The sequence below is a fragment of the Trichogramma pretiosum genome, unplaced genomic scaffold, assembly GCF_000599845.2.
Source record: "Trichogramma pretiosum strain Unisexual culture from Peru unplaced genomic scaffold, Tpre_2.0 scaffold16, whole genome shotgun sequence".
Lineage (NCBI taxonomy): Eukaryota > Metazoa > Arthropoda > Insecta > Hymenoptera > Trichogrammatidae > Trichogramma > Trichogramma pretiosum.
The window spans coordinates 907354-934347 of record NW_019641647.1 but is presented as its reverse complement, the minus strand read 5'-3'; the positions used below and the strand labels follow the sequence as shown (position 1 = coordinate 934347).

The window sequence follows — 26994 nt, the reverse complement described above, 5'->3', positions numbered from 1 at the left end:
ATAGTAAATGTGCATGCAAGGAGTTAAGCGACGTCTACGTTTCTCAAAAAAAGCTGTCCAAATTTTACGCTCTATACATGTAATGTATCTATGTATTATATATAAGATAACATATTATGTATCACCGCGTGATGCATCGTCAAATGTATAAAAGACCGTTACTCTTTGTTATGCACGACCACGCGCCACGTACCAGGCGTTTCTCTTCGTGCTGCCATGGACTTTTCATTTGGATGCCTCCATATATTGTCGCTTCAGCGCAGAAAGATATCTTTTCAAACTCAGAGGCAAAAACATGTCCAAGTTCCTGTTATTAATATAGTAGGACTTGAGTACGTTTTTGCCTCTGAGTTTAAAAGGATATCTTTATGCATTGTGGCGTCAATATATACTTACAAACGTGTACGTTGGGAGAGACACAGCCGCAGCGGTGATTGCGCGATTCTCGGTATAATTTCCATCCTCTCTTATAATTGGCATAAGGACATGCGGGGCTTGTCGACGCCTGATCGTCGAGACGCGAGATCTGCTCGAATTGCGTGACAAGATATTTGCTCTCAAGCGCGATTGCTCGACTTTTTATTATGAATTTTTTACGACACACAGAAAAATATCGCTAATGCCGTGCACCCCATAAACTGCACTTTTAAATAATTTTTTTCACAGCGAAGACGTTAAAAAAGCCACATGAATTAGCGGTTCGTTTGAAGGTTTCAAGCAGCGCAAACGCCAGTACTTCTTTTTCGATTTTTTTGTATATAATAAATTGTACGTTTTTTCATTGCTTAAAAATGTAAATTTTTCGTTTGCTATTTCAGGCGTTATTTTCGGTGATAAATAAAATTTTACGTCTTCGCTCATGAAAAAATCGAATGAAAATTATAATCTTACTTTTTTATTTATTTTTTTAAATTATACCGCTAAAAATGATTGCATTTGGACGGACCATCCATAAAATAATCGCGCCGCTTGTCATTGCTTTGCCTAACTCATGTTCAACAATGGATCGCCGAACTGAAAATTGCGCGCAGCTTTTAGCGCATACAAATAAATGAGATGTTTACCATATGAAAATAAAAATATTTAAAGCGCGTTCGTTGAAAAATCAACGGATCTTTTCAACCGTGACGAAGATTTTTGCGAAATATCTGCAAGCGAGAAGTTGCAACAAAACCTTTTTCAAATATATTTTAAACTCGTAAAATGACAAAATCGAGGCTGAAAATTTTGAAACGTCTTCTCGATGAACGCGTAGTCAAACAGAAAGACGGCAAACTCCTCATTCACATTGTCCACATTCAGGGTCGCTTTTACGCAGGTCCTGTTATTGTATTTTTTCACGGTAGGCTTTGGTCGTCGAGGTAGGTGTGCAGCGTCCGCGGAGCATTGCACGAAAAAAGAGGCTCAAACGCACTCGAGACTGGAAGAAGAGCAGAAGGAGTAGCAGCAGCAGCAGTTCGTACATCAAGAGCCAGTGGCTAAAGGTGGTGGGGTCACGTAATGAGACTCGGCGAGGAAGTGGGAGTCGGTTCTGTTATAGTAGGCCACGAGGCAGCCGCACCACTCGGTCGATCGGTCGACTCTCTCTTCCGCAGGTATATACACATCCAAGCCTTTAAGTTCAGTCTCCGTCTGGCTCGCTAGCGGCTCGCACGCGCGGCCCTCCTCTGGTTCCATTACTTCGAGCCTTTTACCGTCTCTTACCGATAATTACATAGACATATATTGGTAAATAAGGCAGACAATCGGTTCCACGCCCGGGCACCACTGAGCAACGGCACAGCGACGGTTTGTTTACAAATAATACATAGGATACCCAAGCTAGGTTCGGACGCTAATCGCGTTCAAAAAAGTCGTGCCTGAATCGAAAAATCTCCCGTACGGTGTGATGTGCTAATGCAAAAGGAAAAGATCGACGAGACGCGGACTCGGTAATGGCTGTGATCTTCCAACTGAAACCGACGCTCGACTGCACAAACCCGCCAGCGCCGTTGTCCTGTCTGCTCTCGCCCCGCAGTCACTTCCATTGTTACTCTTTCTGAGGCGATTTCGCGACTCGTCGTCCTCGCAGGTGATAACTTTCAGTGATTATCGTTGCGCCAGCCGAGTCGACGACTGAGACTCTCGAAGAGTGTTTCGAATGTGGCGCGCTCTCGAGCGACTCGCGGCCAACGAGATTGACAGAGAGAGATAGAACGCGCGGAGCTCGACTAACTTGGGTAAAATGCGAGAGTGAGCTCCGAGTGATATCAACGCTTGGAGAGGACGTGCCGCTGTCGATGCCTGAGATGACCGGCAAACAATTACTGCTCATCCTTTTCGTGCTTCCGATTTTCTTCACTGCTCTAGGTAAGTTTTTTTATCGTACTTGAATCTTTTCGTTCGATTGTTTGCCGGTCGAGACTAAATAATAGATAAACACGAGAGGTGATCTGAGGTTATAATTATTAGTAATTCGCTTACTTCGATTGATAGAGCTCGCAAAACTGTGTTGTCAAATATAATTGAACAACGTGTCGCATAAACCAAATACTTTTAACGCTCTATTGTAAAAATTATAATTTAAATGAATAAAGTTTAAAAACGGCAATACATTAGTTGTTAGGGTTTTCAAGAATCTAATAAAAAGTAATATTAACCCGCAACGTGGACAACAATGTATCCGAGAAAATAGACTTTGACAATAAGGTCAGGAATATTAAGATTATGGCATTCATAAAAAAAAATGAACGTAAATCACTCTGGCGCGTAAATTTGCATGGCTTTGAAGCCGGTGCCGCTGCAAATGTTCAACAGTACGCGGACAATGCATGCTAGTTATTATTATTTTTTCTTCGAGAGGTATATCCTTGCACTACCGTTACATCGGCAACGTGTATAATATACAATAATGGAAGGACAAACCATCTTACAAAACAAAAGGTAGAATGCATGTTGCACGAATGTACCATGCGATCGCAACGTGAGATCTTCCTTATCCTTGGACATTTATCTTAGTGATTATCAAAGCCGACGATTTTTGCGAGCTTCTCCTTAAATTTCATCGTCACACTTTCACGCGACGCACATACGGGTAGAAATGCTTTCTGAGCGTACAACTAGTCAATTCAGCCGGTACTTATTCGACAACCGAAAAAAAAAGTATCAAAAAGACGCCCGAACTTGTCATAATCGCTGATAGTCTTACTGTAAAAGGTTAATTGTTCTATGCTCGTTTAATGCGAATATGTGTGGTCATGCGTTTGTGCCTCGCTCAGTACAATAAATTACCCACGAGTGTCGCACTGCAAAATGAGTAAATTTATTTATTATTATTATTTGCTAATAAATTTCAAAGTTATAAAAGTTACGGAATTATCTCCTTGACAGTACATCAAAACAATCGAAACGACACGATTGTTTGCTTTATTTCATATTATCGAACTCATTAACTCAGTACAAATGTACTAACTCATCTTACCATTAAAGAGTATTATGGCATTTGAAATAATATACGACAAGAGTTTTCGTTCGTGCAATTTTTGTGAACAACGTGACTTACTTAACCTTAATTATGATAAGTGACCAGTAATTATCCTTGACAAACTGCAACGATTATTTCGTTGTGACGTCATTATCTATTGCCTATCGTTAGGTGACCCTTGATAATAAACTTGCAACAAAAAAGTAATAAATATTAAAAAGTATCGTACGTAGGTGGCCCGTTTCCGGTATCAAGCGTTTACATGAACACGAGATATTTTTTTGTGTTACACTTGAAGTCGCGCTTAATTTTATTATAGAATTTTTTAATGGTAATTTCTCTTTTTTTATCATGTAGATGTAAAAAATATTCATATGAGCCTGGTATCTTTTTGATATTGGATTATTCTTGCTAACTGACCACAATCTATCATTGCATATAACTGCACTTGTAGCCCCAACTATCATTCACACCTTATGGTGAAACTTGACAAAAATAATGCAGCTTTATTTTCTTACTGGTAACAAATAAATCATTTTATAGGAAACAATAAATTTGACAAATATAAATGATTGTTTCTACTCTTTTGAAATGTCAATCGAACATTATGTTAGGATATAACAAGAAATGGCGCGACAAAAATGATTTTCATCGTCAAAAGGATTCTTTTAATCAATCAAGCGCAAAATGGTCATTTGGTAGTTAATTAATGAAGTAAAAAATTCCTTTAACTTTTCTACATACAGATTTTCTTTTGGTGTGTTGCGAGACTGCACTCATGCAGAATACATGTACATAAATGTATGTTGTGATGAACAAGAACCACGATCCGTAACAACTGCATTACTGCATCAGTGAAAGCATCTCGCGGCCAATTTTTTTTATTGTTATTGCGTGTGCGAGCTTTTACAATATATACTAAAAAATCGTATTCAAATTATTTCCGAGGTGTGATAATATAGCCGAATTGTTCTTAAGAAGAAAAAGTTGTACCCGATACTCATGAAAATTTCAATGCTACTGTGCAAAGAATCATAGCATTACACGATAATAATGTAGGTGCAGCGCAAATACTCACCTCGAAAAATGTTATCAATTCATTTTCTACATTAAAAAGCAAAAATTTCCGATAGTGCATATCACATCGCTTTGTCGATACGTTAAACACTGAACACTTGGTCAATTCATTATTATATGCTTAAATGAAAATAAAAGAGGGAAAGATACGTTTACAAAGTTTGCCGCTAAAATCTCGAGCTTTTTCTCCCTAGATATGAGTGAGTCTCATGGCTTTCTCCTCCGAGAAAGTATATTATATTTATATAAAATTTAATCCAGTTTATATGTGAAATCAAAATGCGATCGTATGTGCACTCTTAAAAAGACTAATGAATATGCCATACCGATCACATTTATTTATTTTTTTTTTCATACTGTTTCTTGCACAAATTTATTACGTCTTTTTGCCAATTTTCGGATGCATCCACTACGTCAGCTGCCACAAATCCATCTACACTAAAATTTTCACAAAATTATTTTAATGCTACATTTTTTGACGAAGAAGATTGAGCTTTATGCCATGTCAAGCGAAACAAATCAAAGTAACAAGTACTTGCGTGTCGGCTCATCCATACCACGAATGTATAATTTACTTTGGATTATAATTTACCGGTTCACGTGGACTCACGCGCATCACGCCTTCCTGCGTACATGTATAATCTGTTTGACTTTTTTCCATTATCGTGCCTGTCAACGAATAATTTTATTCGCACATCAGTCGCAAGATACATAAAGCGTCGAACTTTTCTGCACGTGTGAAATTAAGAGCACGGAATATATTGAATTAATTTTTTACCATAAGAATACCTATTAACATATTTACCGATGATTTAATTTTCATTAAAAGTACCGTATCTCGAATATGTGAATTTTGGTCGTGATTGTCGCTAGACGGACAAAATATGAATTTTAATTTTTTTTAAATTTACCCTTGAGATTTGACCATGGATATGAAAGCAAAAATTGACCTTGCAACGAAGACGAGGTTTGAGAAAAGAAAAGACAAAAACTACACAACTCAAGAACGCATTATGTACGTGCTTTTAATGCTTTTGTATTTATTTACACATGTTCCAACCTTGACATCGGTAAGTGCCGTAGTGTTGTTTCCTCGTTGAGAAATTATATTACCGATACAAGCTATTTGTATACGTAAATAAGCAAATAACATGCGAATGGGTCTACATCAATTTTATTATAAAGCAGTTAATTTGTAAAGCAGTGAGAGAAAATTGGGGAAATTTAGAAATATGTTTTTTTTTATGAGCTCGATTGTTACCGCAAAAATATGATGTGTGAACTAACTGAATCGACGCTTGCAATTTCTTACCAATGATCGATTGACAATTATGTTCATTATCAAAAGACTATCGATTCCAACAGGTCGATCGTTGAAACATATAATATCTTCTTGAGCAGGGTCAATGGGATACTAATTCGGTTTGCTACTTGATGTCTTGCTGTATAAGATTAGCATCAGGAAACGTATCCAATTTGCATCAAAGCTCATGATGTTCCATTCACGAGCTTCGGATTAGTCACGCAAGCGTGACGATTCAAAGAAGCTAGCGAGTTTTTGACTACTACGGTTACGCGCGTGCAAAAACTTTGATGCCAGATGCGACGAGTATCTTACGGTACTCGATCAATAATGAGTTATAATGTATAAACGCGGCATATGTGGCGGAAGCAGCGCATTATACTAATATATTATCCGCGCGTAAAAACGTCTAAACTCGCGAGAAAGTATCGAAGTAGGCGCTTTTCGATCGGCCGCAAAACGGAGTAAAGTGCACTGCGGCGAGCTTTTTCCTCGTCGGTTCCATGGAACTTCACACAGGCTAGGAATTATATTCGTAAATACGCGGCGTGCGCCGCAATAATAATGTTTAATCGACGATTGCGCGTTCGATCGCGCTCGCTCGAGCGCCTCGCGGCTCTTGTAAGCTATATTATAGGCGCAGTTTCGATTTCTAAGTTGAACGAACTAAAGTCTATTTGCAGAAAGCGCTACGATCGCTAATTGCATTGTACCTTAATTACTAGCAACCTGGCAGACGTACCGTCACCTCTTAGTACTTTTTAAAACATCGATATTTTATTTAAGCTACGCGTCCTGGGCGCTTTCGAAACTTGAACAAATCGAAATCGCATCGTACTTTTACTATAAAAAAATCTCGTGCGCCTTTCTTATACGCAAACTCGCATAAGTGATTATCGGGCTTGAAAAGTACGAAAAAAACGAGCGAATGACGTTGAAAAAGATTCTTGCGAGTTGGCACGTCTCACGCATGTGGCGTCGGGCGCGCGGGTACAAAATTATACCGTTCCGGGCTGCAGTGCGCGGACCAACCCGAGCTGCCACTGCGTCGAGTTGATTCTTGTGTGTATAATACGTAGCGATAGCACCGGTCCGCGCAACTTTCCCGCGTACGACAAACAGAAAGTTTTGGAGGAAGACAATACGCGCGACGCGCCGCACTCGCTCTCCCCCCTCGATCAAAACAGACGAAAAAATCACGCATATGATCGATTCGCGATCGTAAGAGAAATGGATAATTTTGCTTTCCTTCTCGTGGGCGCGTACAAATTGAGTTTCGATACGTATCGATGCATTGCATAGTCGATCGTGGCCCGCGCACCTTTATTGCCCATTGGGATTTACCCGATCTTGGCAGCTGGATCGCTTCCGCTTCTCTTCCTCATCGAGCATTTTATGTACCCGGGGAATTGCGAGCCGCGTGCAATTACTTGGCCCGCTCGTATATCAACATAGTCTAATGAGTTTATCAAAAAAATATACATGTGTTCAATTGGTACACCGATGCGTGTTTCAAAAGCGAAAGTTCAGGTAGTTACACCGTTTTGATGTCCTAAAAAATGGCAAATCCAAGCGATCGCTGTCTGCACACGCTAAGCTAGATCGTTAGTTGCGCGAAACGATCGATTCGATCGAAGCGAGTGGTATCGAAATTCAAATGCTCAACAATACGAGATCTTGTAAACTTTCTTTGCTTGTACAGCAATCGAGGCATATATTTAAAAGTTCGAAAAACATGCGTACGAGAGGTTTGATAATCGATGCATGACTGTATGATGAACGTGGCAAGAAAAATTACCGATATCACGTTCAACATTGATTTCTGCCAATGAACAATTAAGCTCATCTCGGATACAAAGGTACGATCGTTACGGCAGCAGCAGCAAATCTTAACTTTACTTGGACTCTCACCACGATCACTCGTGTTTATACAAGCAGACCAAAGTAGGTCGTACACCTTTGCATGGTGTTGACGTTTTGATTCTGGTTTTTGACGCGTGCCGACTCGACTGCACTTACTTATTTGACCCCTCGTGCGCAGCACAGAAAGAGAAGAAGAAAGAAAATCCCGTGGGAAAAAATACGCAGTACCATAGGATCATGCATGCGCATTATACGATCCAAGAGTCGCTCACAATTATCCACGATGCCCTCCTTATACACACAGTAGGAGCGTAGGAATAAACGCGCAGTGCAGTGGCGGCGGCGGCGCGTGCAGCGTTTGTATGTATATTAACGAGGCGCGCGCGGCTCAAGTTGCTTTTCGAGGCTGCGGCGTGAGATAGCTCGGTGGCCCAGTTGCATGAGCAATTCGTCGTGTCCCGGCACTTGGCTCCTAGCCGTGCGAGGATCCTCTATATACTTTGACGCGCCGATGCCTCAAAAAGGAACTGCCGATCGAGACGCCGGTACATCATGTTCGCTGCTGCAGAAATATATAGCTCTCTCGCGTGTGCCACTGACTCGCTAACTCGTAATCTAGTTTTCTCAAAGTTATACATACACGCGCGCGCGCGTCTATACAAGCTGAATATGTAATATAACGGTGCCGACGAGCGGACGCGAAAAAAAGGAGGGAAAAAAAGGCCGCGGGATTACGAGCTCGTGGGATCGACACTCGAGCGCGATGCGATGTATACGCGTCAGCTTGTGCGCCGCGGCGTACGAGCTCCGAACCGGCAGATTCGTGTGAGCGATACGAGTCTTTTTTCGTGGTTGTATCTGCACATACCGATATTACGAGAGCGCATGCCACGCATACCGCACACCACAGTTCGCAGCCTACCAAAATGACGCCCTGGACGAATGAGTCCGAACTGCGTGTGTAATAGACGGCCCCTCGTCGCAAGTGCCCTTCACGCGAGGATTCACCGTGGCGAAAACGCCCGAAGAATAGCCGAGGAGAAAGTGCACGCGAGTGTGTAGATAGCGAGCGATTCATTGTAAAGCGACGACGACGACGACAGAAATTCTCCAGAAAATTGAGTACTCGCAGCGCGTCCTTGCCACGATAGGATCACTCGGCGATGCGTGAATTCGCCTGTGCTATGTATACGCGCGTGCATCTTGTAAGCGTATACCCGTTTAATCGATCATGCTGGCGGCTTCCCCGGCAAATTGATAGTTTAAACGTCTTCGCATTCAGCTTCTTCGTCGGTTTCTGCTACTGGCCATTAACGCGGATATCCTCAAACATTTCTTCTTATTACCTTCTATAGCTGCATGTGATTGCCCAGGCGTTTAATAATAATAACTATCGGAGCTTCATTGATATCGGTGTGAATTTGTTGATTTCTTGATTGCGCCAATCATGATGCGTAATAATAAAAACCCACTGCATCGATGCCTACAGAGAATAAATCGTACAGTCGATGATCGTCGGATCGATCGTTGAAAAGTCGAAAACCCACGTAATTTTCTCATTGCTACGCCGTAATATTTAAATAGATACATCCTGGCGAAATTTTTTTCAATCGATTTTCAAGTACCACCTCGTAACCACCACGCGCATATTTCAATACTCGTTTTGCTCATTCGAATACGCACCTGTATAATCTTGCTTGCTTTTTACTTTTCACCCATCTAATGGGATATTAAAAGCTATCTACAGCTTTGAAAGTGCCTTGAAACTTTTTTTTTTAACGGAAAATTTCTATTGACGCGCTGCACGCGCCATTCGTTGCTAACTTGTAAATGTATTCTTTCGTCGTCGCTCGATGTTGAAAAATTATGGATTTATCTATCATCGGTGTCGTGACAGCTGTGAATCGCAAAAATCTTTTGAAGCTCAACTTTTGTTTCTAATGATTAGTTTTACAAGATTTACCGTCGTAAATTGCTTGAAAAAAGGTCTATGAAAAACCAGATTGATAACAGGCCTATGTAATGCAGCGAGCGCAATGAAAAATCCGGTCTTTTTCTTAGCGCAAGTTTGGTCAATATAATTAGAAAAGTGAATGTTCATTCGATTGGTGTACGTAGCTTTCGCCATGCGCGCGGCGATTCATCGTTCATTAAAAAAATATCGCGCAGTTTCTGTTGGCCAGCTCCTTGTCGTTGAGTTTAATATATCCCTGTATGAACGAGTCTTCGCTCGAGTGGATGCAAAATCACTGTTTGTACCTCTTTACGTAAGTCGCCTCTGATAAATCAATAATTTCAACGATAAAAATTGTCCACCGTCTTTTGTAAAATAAAGACGAGACAAGAAAATGCCATAAATCTCGCGATGTTGATGTTTATCGCTTGAACACGTATGTAATACTCGCCTCTGATAACTGCTACACGGTGTGCAAGTCTCAGAAATTTATGAATTGAGACACCTGACCAAGCATCAGAAGGAGTAATTTATCTGCAGTCAGTCAGAGCACTTGCATAATTTTTTGGATTATTCTTCGAGCTTGATAATATTTTAAACGAGTATTGAAAGGAGAAAAATTGTGAAAATGCTCGTAAATTTATCTTTTACGCGGGTTAAATTGATTCTTTTGCAAAGCACGGTATTTTTTTTAAATCATTATTAGTTGTTGCGGCCTATCACCCATCGCGATTTATCATTCGAAAGTAAGTGCGCGAGCATACAGCTGTCAGTTTTGTAGTCAGCTGAATTTTCGAGATATTTTCGTGGCACGCGTTATTGCATTAATTATGTAATTCGAAATGTATAGGTGCATTTATCGTTTGCAAAAGAGCAAAAGTGGCAGGACAATTCGGCAAACATTGATATACTCGCAATCGAGCTGTCGCGTAATTGAAATATTCTCGGCTCGGCTGTCGGTCGAGTGAGCGTTTGTAAGTTGCGGAGCGTGCCGTGAACCGGCACGCGTGCGTATATGGAAGTAAATTGCAAAAATCCGGGCTGTACCGTGTATCGATTCATACAAATTATTTTAATTTCATCTTGGCTTTACAATGTATTTACAGGCTCTTTTCGAGTATTATTACTTTTCGTACGAGCACTTGGATTGCTTGAATAATTCGCTCGGCCGGTCTAATTGCCAATTAAATAATTGGGTTGGGATTTAGTGGAAACAGCCATTTTCTGCAGCTTCGATATGTGTGTCAATGGACCAATTAGGATCAAATGATACGTATATGATGTACTTTTATACGAGTGTTTGCTCGGACATCGGTATAAAAATTAATTAAATCGTCTTGGACTATCCACAGATGAGGGTACAATATGGATAATCGGCCACGGGGCAAAAGTGTCCGCAAGACACGCAGTGGTGAATGAAAATTTCGAAAACATTATTTACAACCAAGCGTGAATTGCCGCGATGATAATTATTATATTTACTTTCACATCATTTTCCTGCACTCCGAGGCAACGTCTATATATCTCGTTACAAATGACGTTTGTAAGCTCTAGCTTTACGCAGTTTGATATACGACAATAGGAATTAAAACGTGCACTATAAATTTATTTAACGGTAGCAATGAAGAAAAAGAGTGAAAAACAAATTTATGGTGGCTTAGAAAATTAATTGCCAAGGAGTTTTGGGTTTAAAGCTTTCATCGCGAGAGTAACTTTAGATTATAACTATGAGTATTACTGTACACACGAAGTAAGCTGCTCCGTTGCAGTTACGGTACAGGACAATGGCAGTTGCAAGTGGATTTCTTAGCTCCTCTTACCTTGTGGGCCGCAATCAAGATGTACTCTAGGCTAAAAAGTCGAAGGTGTGTATGTGCACAGCTTATGACTAGATGGTCGCGGAAAGAGTTCAGTAACCTTTTTGTGTCTTTCTCTCTCCGTTGCACGCGGCATCCGCGCTCTTACACGGCCCGCGCAACATTGTAGCTCGAGCGCACCACTCCGTATTCTATACCACTTATAGTACCAGGTTAGTGGAAACTGTGTCATCTTAGATTTCGAAGCGCTTGCACATACATGCAGACGCTCGCCTCGCGCCCATTTAACGTTTTACGTATAAATACATAATACACGCCGAGGCTTAAGCCGAAAAAAGTGAGCATTTATACACGCGCGTTGGCCGCTGCATACGGCCTGTGATTACGATTTCAATGATGCGTGTAATGATGCATTCGAGACGGCATTAATACGCGCCAAAGTGGCAATTCGTTTGGAGAGGTCAGTGTGTTCCTTGCGGGCTGGAGCGCGCGACTCGAGACAGGTGATTCAGCGCGTGTGCAGCGCACATAACGAAAGACTCGTGTCTTGCAGGTAGGTCTACTGCGAGCGCGCTGGAATTATCCTTGTTTATGGTGCCTCCTTTAAGGTAGCATCGAGTGCATGGATGCAAGTTGGCCGCTGCTGCTGCGCTATATCGTGTGGGAATGAGTACGGGTGAAATGTTAGTTCTCCAGATAATACCATGGCTCGAGTGGTACGCGTGTACCGCGTCTTGTGTATACTTTGTATGCGAGACTTATGCTCCTAAGTCGCAGCGATCCTCAACTACATGGCTGATTCGACGCATCGATGCTGAATTATACATTTCGCTTCGGCCAGATAATCTCAACAGAAAATTTGTATAATTACAAGAACGAATTTCCTATCGAAATTAAAAAAATTTAATAAAAAATAATACGAAGCTTGTGTGTTGAGCTTTGCTAGCACGCAAGTTTTCAATAGTCGTGAAATTTATCCGAGTATTTTTTTACATAGAAGAGCGGAAAAAAAGAATACCACAAACAAGAGAGAGAATCAAGTCTATAGAATGAGAGATACATAGAATATCTCATTGGAAAGTCTTCCTTTACAATGTATAGAGTAGGTAAGTAACAACTGCTACAGATGATGAATAGTCGACTCCGAGAGAAGAGAGAAAGAGAGAAAAAAAAGAGCTACCACTGCCGGTATGAGTATCTCTGCGCGATATCCTAAAATGACATTTTGAAAAGCAAGTAAGCCAGTTATAGGTGCTATATCAGCTAACTCGCGTGTAAGCGCGGCAGAGCAGCCGCGGCGGTGGCGCAGCGCTGCGCGACTCGCTTGCAACTTTCTTTTTTTCCTCGAGGCGCCGATGGCATATAAGTAGCGGCGTAAGATAGAGCTCCGATGAGGAGAAAATCGCGCGGAGCTCACATACAGTATATACAGAGAGAGAGACCGAGAACGCGCCAAGCCAACAGCACTACCGCCTCTCTAGATGTCTTGTGCGTGTCTGCAGGTGTGGGTATACATGTACGTAATGGAAAAGTCGCTCGAGCTCTGTAAGGCTAATAAGTGGATCGCGTGGATTGCCGCTGCTACTGCATTTCAATGCGCTGATATGCATGGGTGTGCAAGGAGCGCTGCACATTTCGCTTTCCAAGGCCGCGAAGAGCAGCGAGGATACCCCAGGCGGCAAAGGTGACGAAATCGATAATCGCTAGACGCGCTGCGCTATAGCGCCGATGGACGTAATTAGGGGCATGGCTGTTGCGTACGTATGTGCAGTCGTGTCGGCGAATTTTGTTCGGGCCAGCGTGCACATGCAGCGTCACCGTTCGCTTCTTATCCTACGCCTATATACGTGGCTTGCGATTTTTTTGTTTTATCCTTTCTCGCGGGCGCGACATCCATGTATATAATATAGAGCTGTGCGATCGGCTCGGTGACATCGCGTGGCTCTATATGTACTCGAGCAAGCGCACGCACCGGGCATTATCCAGATGAGAACTTTCTCTCCGTCGTCTACGTACGGACGAGCGTGTATCGCCTTCGTACTTATGTACCAATAATAACAAGACAACTGAGACTATGCACGCGAATACGAGTCCATAAAAGATGTGCTTAAAAATTGATTTCATTCGTGCAAACTGCGAAGCGCGCATATAGGCATGCAAATTTTCACCGAATACCGCGACGTCTGCCAGGCGAGCTCACGACGTATCTAGGTAAAAACAACAACTTTGCCATCACCGCCGCTGCCACCACCACCACTAACACTGGACTCGACTCGTAAATACTTTAAATTGACCATAATACACGGCGATCGCTTTAATACGTATCAGCTGGTCGCTCGATTAGGTCTGTGTACGCGCATCGTTGCCACCGATCATCGCGGTATAACCAAAAGGAAAAGTGATTATAATGCTCGTATGTGTCTGCGCGTAATACCTTTCGACGGATGATTTTTAGTTAGATGGCGTATATTATAGACAGCGCACAGCTGATCGGACATTCGAGCGCAACGCGAGTTTCAACTTTCTTTTCATTTTAGCGACACGTATCGCGTGCAAATTCATCGCGTCCGTGCACTGACCGATCCTCGTTTGCCTGTCTATATGACTTTTCAAAAAGAAAAAATGAATATCAACAATTACTGTAACGAGTTTTCTGCGCTGCTTATATACTGGCAGCAGCTACATACACAACGATATGACGCTACGACTACACGACAAATTATTCTAATTCGAGCAATTTCGCATTGCTTAACGAGAAGAAAAATGCCTTTCTCGGAAAAGAAGTCTAGCAGACGTTGGCACCGCTCGATGCAATCTCTTTTCGAATATCTCGATATGCCATGCCGATATAAGAGCAACTGCCCACGCGGCTCGTAGCCATGGCATCGAGCGAGCTCGATCGGTACTCGTCGTTTCGCGTTTACCCGCCACACACTTATACACGCTTCCTATTTCCGGTTCTTTGTTTGTGAGGAGCTTCGAGCTACGCTGCGTGAGAGTAGCTCTCCGACTTTTGGCAGATGCGGATATATGCATAAGTAAGAAAAGATAAAAGCGAAAAACCACGAGCGTAGCTGGATTTTAGGTCAGGCGAAAATCTGTAATGATGTACGGGCGCGAGGATGAGAGCACGTGTGTATACAAACAACAGGGGGACTCGATGAACTTTCGACTTTTTGAGGTCAAACATAGACGTATGTAGGTGGTATAATTCTCAAAGAAGGACCAACAGCCTTTTTTCGACAATCGAACCTGGCCTCGTATAAAGCTACATGTAATTAGTGCCGTTATTTCCCGAGCGCCTTTTCATATGCCGATAAACTTTTTCGTTTGTCGACTACTATACGTATTCGTCTAAATCAATTGCCAGAGTGAAAACCAAGTCTTTACTTGAAATGCTATTACTGGCGTGTACTCAGACATGTTCAAACGTAAATTAATATTATCATTCTCATTTACATACAGCACACAGCTATAAATTAAACGAAAGTTTGAGAATTATTGCGGTAATTTTAGACGTCATTATTTCATGACTGAATTCAATTCAATGCAATTATTTGCTAACTTTTAAAGTCATACTATAAAATCCTGTGCATTACATATAATAGATGAAATGTGTGAAATGACGAGCGTAAGAATTATACCAACCAAGTTTTCAATTCTGTTTTGAAAGCAAACACATGGATGACTATCGACGACAAATATTTTTATGATATATATCTAATACAATTTAACACGTACTCGGTAAAACAAACCTTTAAAGAACCGAATGATACATGAATATAAATTTGACATATTTTATTTGTTGTATTCAGAGGAAATTTATCGATTATTATTCGATGAGTCAATCATCTATTATAAAGACAACACAATTTAGAGTGCCTAACCCAAACAAAATGCAAACTTTCTCTGTATCTCGGAGCAGTCGTTTGTTTATACTTGTGACACCGACCACTTCACACCTGTTTACGATTGGAAAAACGGTACAGGCAGTTAATTTCGCGTGTTACTTTAAAGAAATACATTAAACACTCGTGCGTGCTGTTTCTCTTTCTTCATCTTTCTCTCTCTCTCTAAATGGCATTGTCTTTTTTGCAGGCGTTGAAATTCGCCTCAAGCGGTGGACCGTTATATCGGAAAAGCATTAAGGAATTCCACGTGGTCGATGAGGTATTTGCAGGAAAAATTGTGAAAAAATGGTCGCTGATAACATCTTGAATTATAGCTAAATCTTGCCATTAGCAATTTGATTGGGCAGTTTCGAGACTAAAGTTCCAAGCGCCTGTACGTATGCGATAAGTCATTGCGAGAGTATCAGTCAACGCTGATGGAAAAGTAAAAAAAAATCATGCCAGACAGGCAGTCATGGCATTTTATAAATGACATTTGTCCCGTTAAAATGAGCTTGCCATTGAAGTCTCCACGCGCTATGTCTAAAACGTAAACAAGTGCCTCTTGTGCGCGCGCCCGACTCATGAGCATTACGCAAAAAATAAAGGTCGGCGTTCTCACATTAAACAATTTTTCCCTCTTTCTCTCTTTACCGAGACCCATAACTTTCGTTTGTTCGATTAAGTATGATGGAGCCCGCGAAACGAAAGAACGTGGATTTTGATCGTGAACTAGATAGTGTGACGCTGAGTAAAAGTAGAGCGGTTGAATAATTTCATCACGTGGATGGCATCGATTTTTCCTTTCTTCGCATTAGAATGTATTTTGCGTACAACATATCATTTTTGTTTATATAAAAGACATACATAAATGGGGTATGCATTTTGATCTTTTCAATCTGTGATAGTACAGGGCTTTTGAATAATTAGTATCGTTGACATCAATAGCAAAAGAAGTAGCAAATTGAAAATTGATACCGGCATTAATAGAATAGCCCAAGTAAGGATTCCTGACGAATAAGAATTTTTTGCCTGCGATGTGCAACTAGTCTGTAGGTGCACAAAGTGCACACGACCGGCAGCGTATAGCCTAAGAAGATTTAGGTCGTAAGTTTGCGCAAAAGCGCGGGAGGCGAAAAAAATACAAATGTGTTTATTTGGGATAGAGTCTCTGTTTGACTCGTTCTACTACGGTAAAGTGGAATTTTCTTTTAATGGAGCAGAAGGTTTCAGGACACTCTTGCCCTCGATATGAACTATTGAAATTGAATATTGGACGTGAGAAATAAAAATGTCTCCAAGTACACCCTGCAGTCCGGAATGAGAACAACATAACGTTTACCTCAAACTATGTTAACTTTAAAACAAAATTTATATTCTTCCAACGATGAACATACGAATTTTCCCGATATTTCGAGCACGCTCGTAGTTAATATTGCATACACATCTCAGCTCGAACGTCAGTGAAAAATGGGCTTTAAATTTCGCTCTGACGTAACAACCCCTCGACAATTTATCGCTATCAACATTTAAGTTTACCTAAAAAAAAAAAAAAAATTCGTGTGTGCGTTACAATCTGCTATTTTATCAGATCTAAATTTTCGTAATAAAAGTTACGCGGACGGTGCGCGGCCCCGTTGAAATATTCAGATTGAATCGGCGTTACGCGCCCGCATACTTGAGACCGCGCACCGTCCGAGCAGCACTACATCTATACTACAGAATGCATTGCGCTACGGCCGGTGCATTATTTGAATTCACGACGACGTTTCTTTATTTATATATATATTTTTATTACGTACACATTGTGTGCAGTCGAGTGCACGTACGGTATCTATATATATATAAGGTGCACTTTTAAGTTGCAATGCACACACTGCGCGCGCCTTGCACAAGTCGTGCTTTTCTCTTCCTTGTTTACATTAAATGTTGGTGTGGATTTTCTATATGTACATTTACGCGTTTAACGATGCCCGCACACGAGTACACAGTACACACTCGCAGGCGTATGCGCGTATCCTTTAGCCTTTTTTTATTCACGATAATTTAAAGTGCACGCGCCGCGTAACTAACATCAAAAAACTCTCCGCTGTACAGCGTCGTTAAATATTATATAATACAGTGATTGTCGAATAGCATTTGTTATATACATATTTTTCTTTCTACGTTCAAGTAATTTGGACTAGCGACTTAGAGATTTATTATTGTCACCGAAGCATCGCGAAACTTATGTAAACTCGAACTTAAAAGTAGCCAACGCATTGCCTGCTTCAGGTATCCCATGATTTGTACCCCTTTCATTCTCATTTCTGATAAATCAATTTTATTTATTTATTTATTTCGCGCCCTCGAGGAAGTCATTTTCAATAGCAAACTGTGTATCTTTTAAATACACCAGAAACTATTACTATGTTCATCAAATTTTAATTCCAGTTCACATAAAAACAACCCGTTATTTTTTATATTTAAAATCTGCACATGCATAAAGACAACTTGTAATTAATCAATATAGTATATGCATGAACGTTTAAATTATTATTGCCACTTCTGAGAATTTAATGATTTCTCCCGATCTACATTTGAATCGGGTAAATGCGAGTAAAAACGAGTCCTTGTGAAAATCTGTATATTTATCTACAAAGTATTCAGACCGATCGCAAGTATATATATTAAATTTATCTTGATAGAAGTTGCAATGATGCATACTTTATTTTTTCTAGTATCAGTAAAATTGAGTAAATAAGAATTATTATCAAAAATTACAATTTAAATCGATTAATATGAATTTTTATTTTGACGAAAATTGTTATTACAGTGAACAATGTCGAGTCAGCGAATGACATCAGATTCGTGGATGAATCGTTGGATGAGCAAAATGACGCGCAAATCTATAAGGCCGTGGTCGACTCGATGAACGAATGGCAACTGAAGACTCAGCGCAAAGGACGCCACAGCCGACGACGACGCGAAGTTTCGCGAGTCTGCTACGAGGATGTCGGCTGCTTCGAGGATACAGGTCCTTTTAGCTACCTCGAGATGTTACCTTCGCCGCCTAAGGATGTTGGCACCAGGTAGATTTAGCTTTATTTCAAATCCGGGGTATCCTGGTAACCAATAACAATATTGGTACACAAAATTTCAATAACACGTACATTTTTAAAAGCAAACAATAAAAACTTAGAGCTAATCTGAAGTAGTTCATAACTTTTAAGGTGGTCTGAGGCTTTCAAGTTTTTCGCTCTCTGAGCACATTATCTATTTTAATCCTTTTTTAAGCCCCAAAGTGTACATCAATGATGTAAAAATTTCTCTAAAAAAAAAAAAAAAAATTTTAAAGTGCGTTTAAATCTGATAGTTAGTAATCTAATTTTGAAATTAAAAAAAATTTCGATCCCCGAAGCATCTGAAAAATCTGCAAAAATCGAGAACTTTTTAGGTTGTAAGAAGGCACCTCCATAAATACTTTCAGACTTTGAAAGTAAAAAAAAGCTTTGATATCAGTATTAAAAAAAAAGTATTATTTATAAATTTCAATTCTAATTATCCAGAGACCATTTATGACTTATTGTAGCAATCTATGGGGGATGTACAAATAAAAATTAATTAAGGGACGATCTAATAATACACACACTTACTTTACATGCGCGCGTCAGTGTCACTAATTACAGCAAATTACGATGTAGAAAAACGTTATTATCGAGTATTATTCAGTTGCACCAGTATACGTAAAATGCATTTAATCCATACAAGCCAAGCTATTTCGAAATCCTCTCCATCTTGTAACTAATAATTATTTTGTGCTCATTGCTAAGTACCCGTTTGAATATATATTTTTCCTCTTAGTTCAGTAATAAATATTATTAAAATATGCACATGTCTATTTTTTTCACAAGATACCATAAAAAGAGAGCATAAAAAGACAAGCGCACTTGGTATACGTTTACACTTTATTTACATGCAATAGGCCGTTGAACTATTTAAAAGATTTTCTACAACGAAGCCTTGAATTGTTGCAGATTTTACGTCTACGGAAGCCGCAAGGCAAGATCCATACCGATGGAGGTGCCGGCCGAGAACATAAGCGAAAAAGCAGGCCACACCATCGATCCGAAGCTACCGACCAAGGTGATCGTGCATGGCTTCGGCTCGAGTTGCGATCACGTCTGGGTTTACGAGATGCGAGCTGCCCTCACTGCAGTCGTCGAGTGCAACATCGGTAACATATCCTTTTTAATCACTCTGCTTTTTCCTCCAATTATTAATATTCGTACATTTGCTCGCGTGGATTATAAAATTTCTGAGTTCATAAGGATAATTTTTATCGTAAAATATGCAAGCGAATAAGAACGTTGCATGTATAGTAAAGGTGCGCAGAAAAGCCGTTACTTCAACTTCGACACGCTCCAATTGAATTGCTCACAATAAGCTAGAGGAGCCTTCGACACGAGAACTTGTATAACACAACGTTTTAAATTTAAATTTAACTACCAATTGTAGAACTACTCCTCGTCGATAGCAGAGGCTATGGCCTTTTTTCTTGTGCCAAGTCCAGAGGCTTATAAATACGCGAAACACCGCACTCGAAATCGGATTCGCTATTAACAACTACTTTGCATCGAAATCGATGAATAATTCGATCGCTTACAAGTGCTCACGATGATGTTGTAGTTTGCGTCGATTGGGGCCCAGGAAGCGCCGTGCCGAATTATGTCCGAGCCGCAGCCAACACGCGACTGGTCGGCCGTCAGCTGGCCAAGCTCGTGCGTAGCCTCAACGTACCGCTTGACAAGGTCCATCTGATAGGCTTCAGCTTGGGAGCTCACGTCGCCGGTTTCGCAGGAGCCGAGTTGGGCAACGTCTCGAGGATTACAGGTTCGTGAGTCCTACATTAATGCACACGTTTCATTGTCATCTTTTAAATAAATTAAAATTAACGGCAATATGCGGCAATAAAAATATTATATTTTATGCATTTATCCTAGCGCAACTACACAATTATATATATATCTTTATCGTATCATGCAAGTTACTCGCCCTTTTCCTTTTATTTTTCAATGGAATCAATCAATAGTTGAAACGAGAATGAGAAAATTAACAATTTTCACGCAGTCGTAGTACGTATATTTTGGATGCACCGATCGTTAGAAAAAAAATCAATAAATCGAGTTTGCAGGCACTAATCATTTTGTTGGTAGTCTATGACAGTTAAAAGAGAAATCACTTGAATATATATGTGTACACATATTTGTGGTTTTACCGGTTTCATAGAAAACTACTTGCTCGGTAAATCATGCAAAGGTTTCAAGGTGCACATCCACTTTGTCTCTCAGTGAGAATCACTTTTTCATTGGCTCTTTCGCAGCTGGTCCTTTTTCATTTACGAGATTTCATCTAACCTATATTTTTTGTCAAACGACTGACGTTAATATTTTTTTAATTCAGCGGCAACATACTTGTCAATGTAACGTTATATCGCTTTAAAATGCTGCGTCCGAGCGTCTACCATAACTGAAAGCATAAATAAAGTAAATTACGAGCCTTATTATAAGTTTAAGAATTTTCTTTCAGGCTAAAGCGTTACAAAACTACAGTTAAACAGGCATGAAAAATCGCTCGAGTTAATTTTATTTCTTTCTAATGGTGCCAATGAACTTACGATGCAGAGGCGGCTTCTCACATGGATTGACCAATTGATTATATTATAAACTTTTTTACTTAAAAGATGTATGCGCAGCTACATTTTTATTATTATAAAATTGTAACTCGTTATTATGTTCAGCAATAGCAAAAAGCCATGCTATAATAAATTCATAAGGTATAATTAAATATACGGCAGATACGAGAACTTTCAACATTGCACACGCAACAGGGCAAAAAGCTTGATTTTTTGTTGTCGTTGTAGTTTTCTGAACAGTATCCAATGAAATGAAAAAAAATCTACTAACGCTAAAAAACGAACTATACAATGTGGAGATTATGTACTATAATTTAAAAAGTAAAATGAAGCAAGTGAAAAAGAAAAATTTGCTACTTGTTCAAAGTAAAAAAGCGAGAGTCGGGCACTGCTAAAATGAAAAGTTTTGCATTAGGTCTGATTAGAGATTTCATATGTCATCTTTCTATCCTACGTATAGTTATAGTTACACAATTTCACAAAAAAATTTCTAGAAAAGTTTACTCTACAATGGTCAATATTATAATAGTAAAAATACCTACGATAGTCTTTCATTTCAAGGATTTAAACGATAGACTTCCAACTCTTCCGGGATAGAATTGTCCAGTGTAAAAGTGTTATTTTAAAAGATATTTCGAAAAATGTATCAGTCGAAAACGTACTTTACAGGCCTCGACCCAGCCGGACCACTTTTCGAAGCCCAAGACCCTCGAGCTCGTCTCGACGCCAGCGACGCAAAATTCGTCGACGTCATTCACAGCAACGGTGAGCAGCTGATCCTTGGAGGCCTCGGCTCATGGCAACCAATGGGCCACGTTGATTTCTATCCAAACGGCGGTAGGATGCAGTCTGGATGCACGAATCTCTTTGTCGGCGCGGTCAGCGATATCATTTGGTGTAAGTAGCATTGAAAACTTTCAATTCGAATTTCCCGTCAGCCAAAAGCTTTCGCGAAGCCAGTTAGTGTTCGACGTACGACCCATAAAATAAAAAAATTATTAACGACCGATCAATTAATTATCATTGTTTTATACTCGTTTATTTATTCTGGCTAAGCTATTTGCCATAGAATGAAGCGGAGGTATATTTTATAATTCCATTCACGACAAGTCAATATCTCCCTCTTTCGATTGGCGCGACTTTCGATCTCTAGCGAGACGTGCGAAATTTCAATGGAATTTTTACGTAATCGCCATCTAAAATGCACGTATTCGTAGAGGCGAGCAGGTGCTTGCGTGGATCTTTAATGATGAACATCGCATCGGCAACGTCATACTCGACACATGGCATGCACTCGCAGATCAGTCGCAGGCATACGGAACAAGCACGATAATCGCTCGACGTACATATCGTAAATACTTTTTTCCAATCGGCTTCTGCGACATCACTTTCTCGAGTCGCGAGATATCGATGTATACACCTTTGTGTGTCGCCTGCACGATTATTAGAAAGCAGCTGTTGCTGCGCTGACACTTTGAACGTCGTGGTTTTCCTCTTGCACTGCGCGTACATACACGCGAGAGTGCGTGCGATAAGCACCCACGCTATTACCATGCCGCAGACTACAAGCTGCATAATTGTTATTTTGATAAAAGTAGGCCATGAACATTTTTAGAAATTACATATAATATTCGTTACAATTGACAGCTTGTCATTTTTGGCTGTTGAAAATAAATAGTTGTCGATGATTCGCGACCGGAGCTGGTCACTTCTCACGCAGACAGAAAATTTTTTTAAGTGAACCTTCGTTAGGTGAATTTTGTTCTTCTGTATATTGGTAAGGAGGAACATTAGGGCTGTAATGTAGCTTCGTGTATCTCTGTCTCTGCCGGTCTCGTTCACTTACTTGCCTTGCTCTGGCTATGAGTGATCTTGCGATTTGCACGGTCAAACGATACATCATGTATGCCATTTTTTCTCGATAATAATCGTAGTGCGATAGTATATTACTGCTCTAAACTGCGAAAAACTGAAAAGTCCCAGAGTAAGTTTAATAAACACGTGCTCAGGGGCTTTCTTTTTTCGCGGCTTAAGCCTGTATGCTATTTTGCATACCCCGTGTCCCAAAAGTCGCTCTTCTCGCTTTGCGCAGCGGCCGGGAAGTAGCCTTTTTTTCACTTGTGTTTCGAAGTTACTTGGATACTGACTGTCTGTTGACAGTTATTATCGAGTCGGCTCGCGTCGAGCGTCGCCGTCTGTGTCAGTCAATCAGAGACCGTTTTACGATGCTTCACTTTGAGGTCCATTTCTATTTTATAAGTATATCTCTTTTTTATAAGTAAAATAATAATTGTTTTAAATGCTAGTAATAGGCATCGCGTCAATTACATTCTCTCGTTTAAAAAACCTTATTTTCCTTGTGTTACTTCAGCGAGTCCAGTAGAAGGTCGCTCGCTGTGCAATCACCGACGAGCCTACAAATTCTTCACCGACTCCATAAGTCCGAAATGCCACTTTCCTGCTTTTCCATGCGAAGGCGGCTACGATGCTCTGCTCAAGGGTGAGTGTTTTCCCTGCGGCACCGAGTCCCAGGAGTGTGGAATCATGGGTTATTACGCCGACGAGTCACCCGCCAGAGGTCAGCTTTACCTCATGACAAGGGATGAGGAACCTTTCTGTGCACATCAGTATCAGGTACATTGATTTTTTTCCATTCTTGTAATTTTATCATGCCATGGTCGTGATGGGTATGAATAATTGTAAGCTAAGACTATATGTTGACTAGCTCGTGTTCTGAGAATTTGCTTTGATTCAAAACCTTTTTTGAACGCTTCGAACCTCCTTGCCGATTTCGTTGTAATTTTCAATGTTAATTACAGGTGAAGGTTTACAATAGCAAGCACGAGCGACCAGTAAAAAGTTACGGCAGATTGCAAGTGACATTATTGTCTGATAGTGCCATCAACGAGACATTCACGATGACGAAGAAAGACGACGAAGAGTTACTCGTTAGTGCAATTCTGCAAAAAATCGTCGTGCCCCATCCAGCGCTCATGAATATCGATGCCTTAGAGGTCGGTTCGATAGAATAGTTAATTTGATCCTCGTTTTGATCCATTATTTCATATTATTTCATATATAACCGAAAAATACATACAGATAAAATACACGGCGTACAGCGGATGGATTCAGTCGGGTCTCGTCTCCTGGTCCGTCGACAAGGTCTCCTTGACCGACCCTCACAACAATGTCCTATCCATCTGCAAACGCGGCCTCATCCTGGAATCTGGCAAACCGGTTTATCTTCCGCTCTTCAAGGGTGACTGCAGTGTCCCACCCGAAATCGAGAATATGACGGTCGCTCCGCTGCTCGCCAAGGATGAGATGGTGCAAGCACCACAGAGTATCGGACCATTTACCAAGGAGCATAATTACGATAGGAATCATGGTATGTTGCTCGAATTACTTATGTAAATGTTAATTCTTGGAACAGGTTGAAACTTACTTTTTTGTCGTGTTTTTGAACAGACGGCGGCTTTACCAACGAGGTGCCGCAAAAAAGTTTGGGACCGTTCACCAAAGACCAAAATATCAAAATTGCTAACGAGAAGGCCAAAGACTACGATAGAGATAAATCCGAAAAGCAAAAACATGTCCAGGTTAGCAGCAAGTTATTAACTTCGAATTCAGACCTTAAAATTTAAATGAATTCTATTACGAAATAATAATTTATGAACGTGTTTGCAGGATGCAACGAATTCCTGGTCATTCCACTTTGACATACCGAATGATGGTGCTGCCAATTCGGCTGACGTGGGTGAATTTGTCGAACGGGGTCGAGGTTTTTCCGGTTTGGGAGCCCCTTTGAGTCTGCATCAAATACCACCAGTTGTTTCATTGGTGTCTTCGTCGTCGCTCTCGGATCAAGCGAATCCCAAAGAGATGCACGAGCCGCTCATACGTTCTAATGGAAATCACAAAAAGGACCCTGCGGGTCGCTCTCTCAGACTACCGGAAATCACGGAACCTTTGCTAAAAGCTAAGAACTCGAGGTCCGACGCTCAACAAGACGTTACCGAAGAATCACCGAGCTCGCGAGAATTTACCATTCAGTTTTTGCCGGAAAGAATAGCCGGGATTTTGGCTCAAGCGGAGAAGTACGCGCGCATGACGCTACTGCCACTGATATCGCAGTACACACCTAGCTTCATCGGTGGTGCTAGAAGCGACAAGCCAAAATATTTCCCACCCTTGGGTAAGTTCATCTTTCAAGTCATCTGGAAAATGCGAGTTTTACACTAATAACGAGAATTAATACGCTTTTTATTTGACATGAAACAGGAAATATTTTTGGTACTCGCGAAACAGATGACGACGATTCGAGCGAAGAAAAACGACGCAAAAAATTACTCTCGTCCAAAGACAGTCGCACGAAATATTACTACGAGTTTGAAGAAACTGTAACACCTAAAGCCAGCAGTAGCACTACTGGCACTAGTAGCAGTACCGATAGCAGTAGTAGCACCTTGAGTCCAGAAAGTGGACGCAGTATTGTTTACGCTGTAGCCTCGACTACACCTGGCGTCCCTAGTTCCACGAACGAAAGCAGAGAAAAGAATGGAAGTAACGAGTGGGTCCCCATACCTGTGATGATGCCAGCGGCTCATACTACCGTCAGCGTAGAAGCTGCAACGGGTAGAAAGCAAAAATCTCTCGAAGGTAAATTATTGGCGCAACTTTGACTCGAGCTCGATTGCGATCGATAAAGTATAATATATCCTTGTTGTGCATTGCTTTGACAGGCGAGTGGGTAAGTGAAAGCGGCACCAACTGGTCACCACGCAGCAACGACACCGACTTGCCCGTGCCCGAGACGAAGATCGACGACTGGACCTCGCTAGCCGTCGCTCCACTCGATAGCGCGTCGTCGACGTCGACCTCCGTCATCAATGACTCGAGCGCCGGAGCGGAAGTGACGATGCCGACCGAGCAGCAAAGGAAGTTCATACCGCTGCTTGAATTCACCGAGAGTGTGACCGACTCGCCGAAATCCACGGACACGGACGGTGAACTGCGGACGTCATCGAGAAATTTGGTCAATTCCTACGTTTACGGGACGAAAAACGACCCTCGCACCAAGTACATACCCCTGGTAGCCGAGGAGGATATGGGCACTTTTACGGCCAGTATCGTACGCGATACCAGGTGATAATGTGAGCGTTACGGTCGGAGACGATTTTTTACTAATTTTAAGCTTTTTTGCTCTCTCGCTCGGGCTCTTACATTATTTTACGAAAAAAAACGAGTTATGAGATATTGTGAGCGACTGATGTACTTGGTGTGCCTTTTAAAAATGTGCATTTTTTTATGTGCTTTACAAGTATTTTCATAGACTGTAATTTTTAGAAAATAGTTGTCAAATTCCCTATCGGATTCACCTGCATCCTGATTTTACGTTGATTGAAAATAAAAATTAAGACATGAACCTACTAGGTTTAAGATTTTTGTATATAATTTGTGAAAATTTGACGTTTTTTTTTTATTAACTATTGGAAAATGTGTACAAAATTTGGAAATTTCCAAATTGTTAATCAAAATGAACATCTTGGTTCGATGAAAATAGTTGGATCTTTATACATTAAAATTTATGTGTACTGTCATGAGTATAAAATACTTTCATAAGTTATGTTTTTTATTATTTTATTTTAAGATGGTTATACACACCGTAAACTTGATAAGAACGAGGTGTTGGATGACAGCGATTATTACCTGTGTGATATTAATTTAAGTTAATAATTATCGTTATATACTTTGTTTATTATTACCGCAAGAACTCTAGAACGAGTTTGGTAAATAGTTAATATTTTACTAGTAATTCTAAATTGTAAATAAATATTTGCAATATGCCATAGTTATAAAATGTAACACCGATTAAAATAATAAATCACAAAATATATTCTAGTGTAGAACCATTTTTTTTTTCAATTTATATATTATTATTTTCCTCGAAAAA

At 40.6% G+C, this 26994-nt stretch overlaps 1 protein-coding gene across 1 annotated transcript; it reads left to right on the top strand.

The window, feature by feature from the left end:
* Positions 1 to 1544: 1544 nt before the first annotated feature.
* LOC106659317 lies at positions 1545 to 26947 on the top strand. The gene is made up of 12 exons (XM_014381791.2): positions 1545 to 2349; positions 18183 to 18438; positions 19384 to 19583; positions 20036 to 20239; positions 21711 to 21938; positions 23413 to 23675; positions 23861 to 24055; positions 24141 to 24429; positions 24510 to 24640; positions 24729 to 25236; positions 25323 to 25700; positions 25784 to 26947. The coding sequence occupies exons 1-12, from the start codon at positions 2280 to 2282 to the stop codon at positions 26188 to 26190; spliced, it is 3129 nt and encodes a 1042-aa protein (XP_014237277.1). The 5' UTR covers positions 1545 to 2279; the 3' UTR covers positions 26191 to 26947.
* Positions 26948 to 26994: the final 47 nt, after the last annotated feature.

Excerpts from the sequence above, each read along its gene's own strand:
- LOC106659317 (XM_014381791.2), top strand. The coding sequence starts at position 2,280 with ATGCCTGAGATGACCGGCAAACAATTACTGCTCATCCTTTTCGTGCTT. Across the intron at positions 24,056-24,140 it reads TGAATATCGATGCCTTAGAG|ATAAAATACACGGCGTACAG; the intron begins GTCGGTTCGATA and ends AAATACATACAG. Across the intron at positions 24,641-24,728 it reads AAAAGCAAAAACATGTCCAG|GATGCAACGAATTCCTGGTC; the intron begins GTTAGCAGCAAG and ends ACGTGTTTGCAG.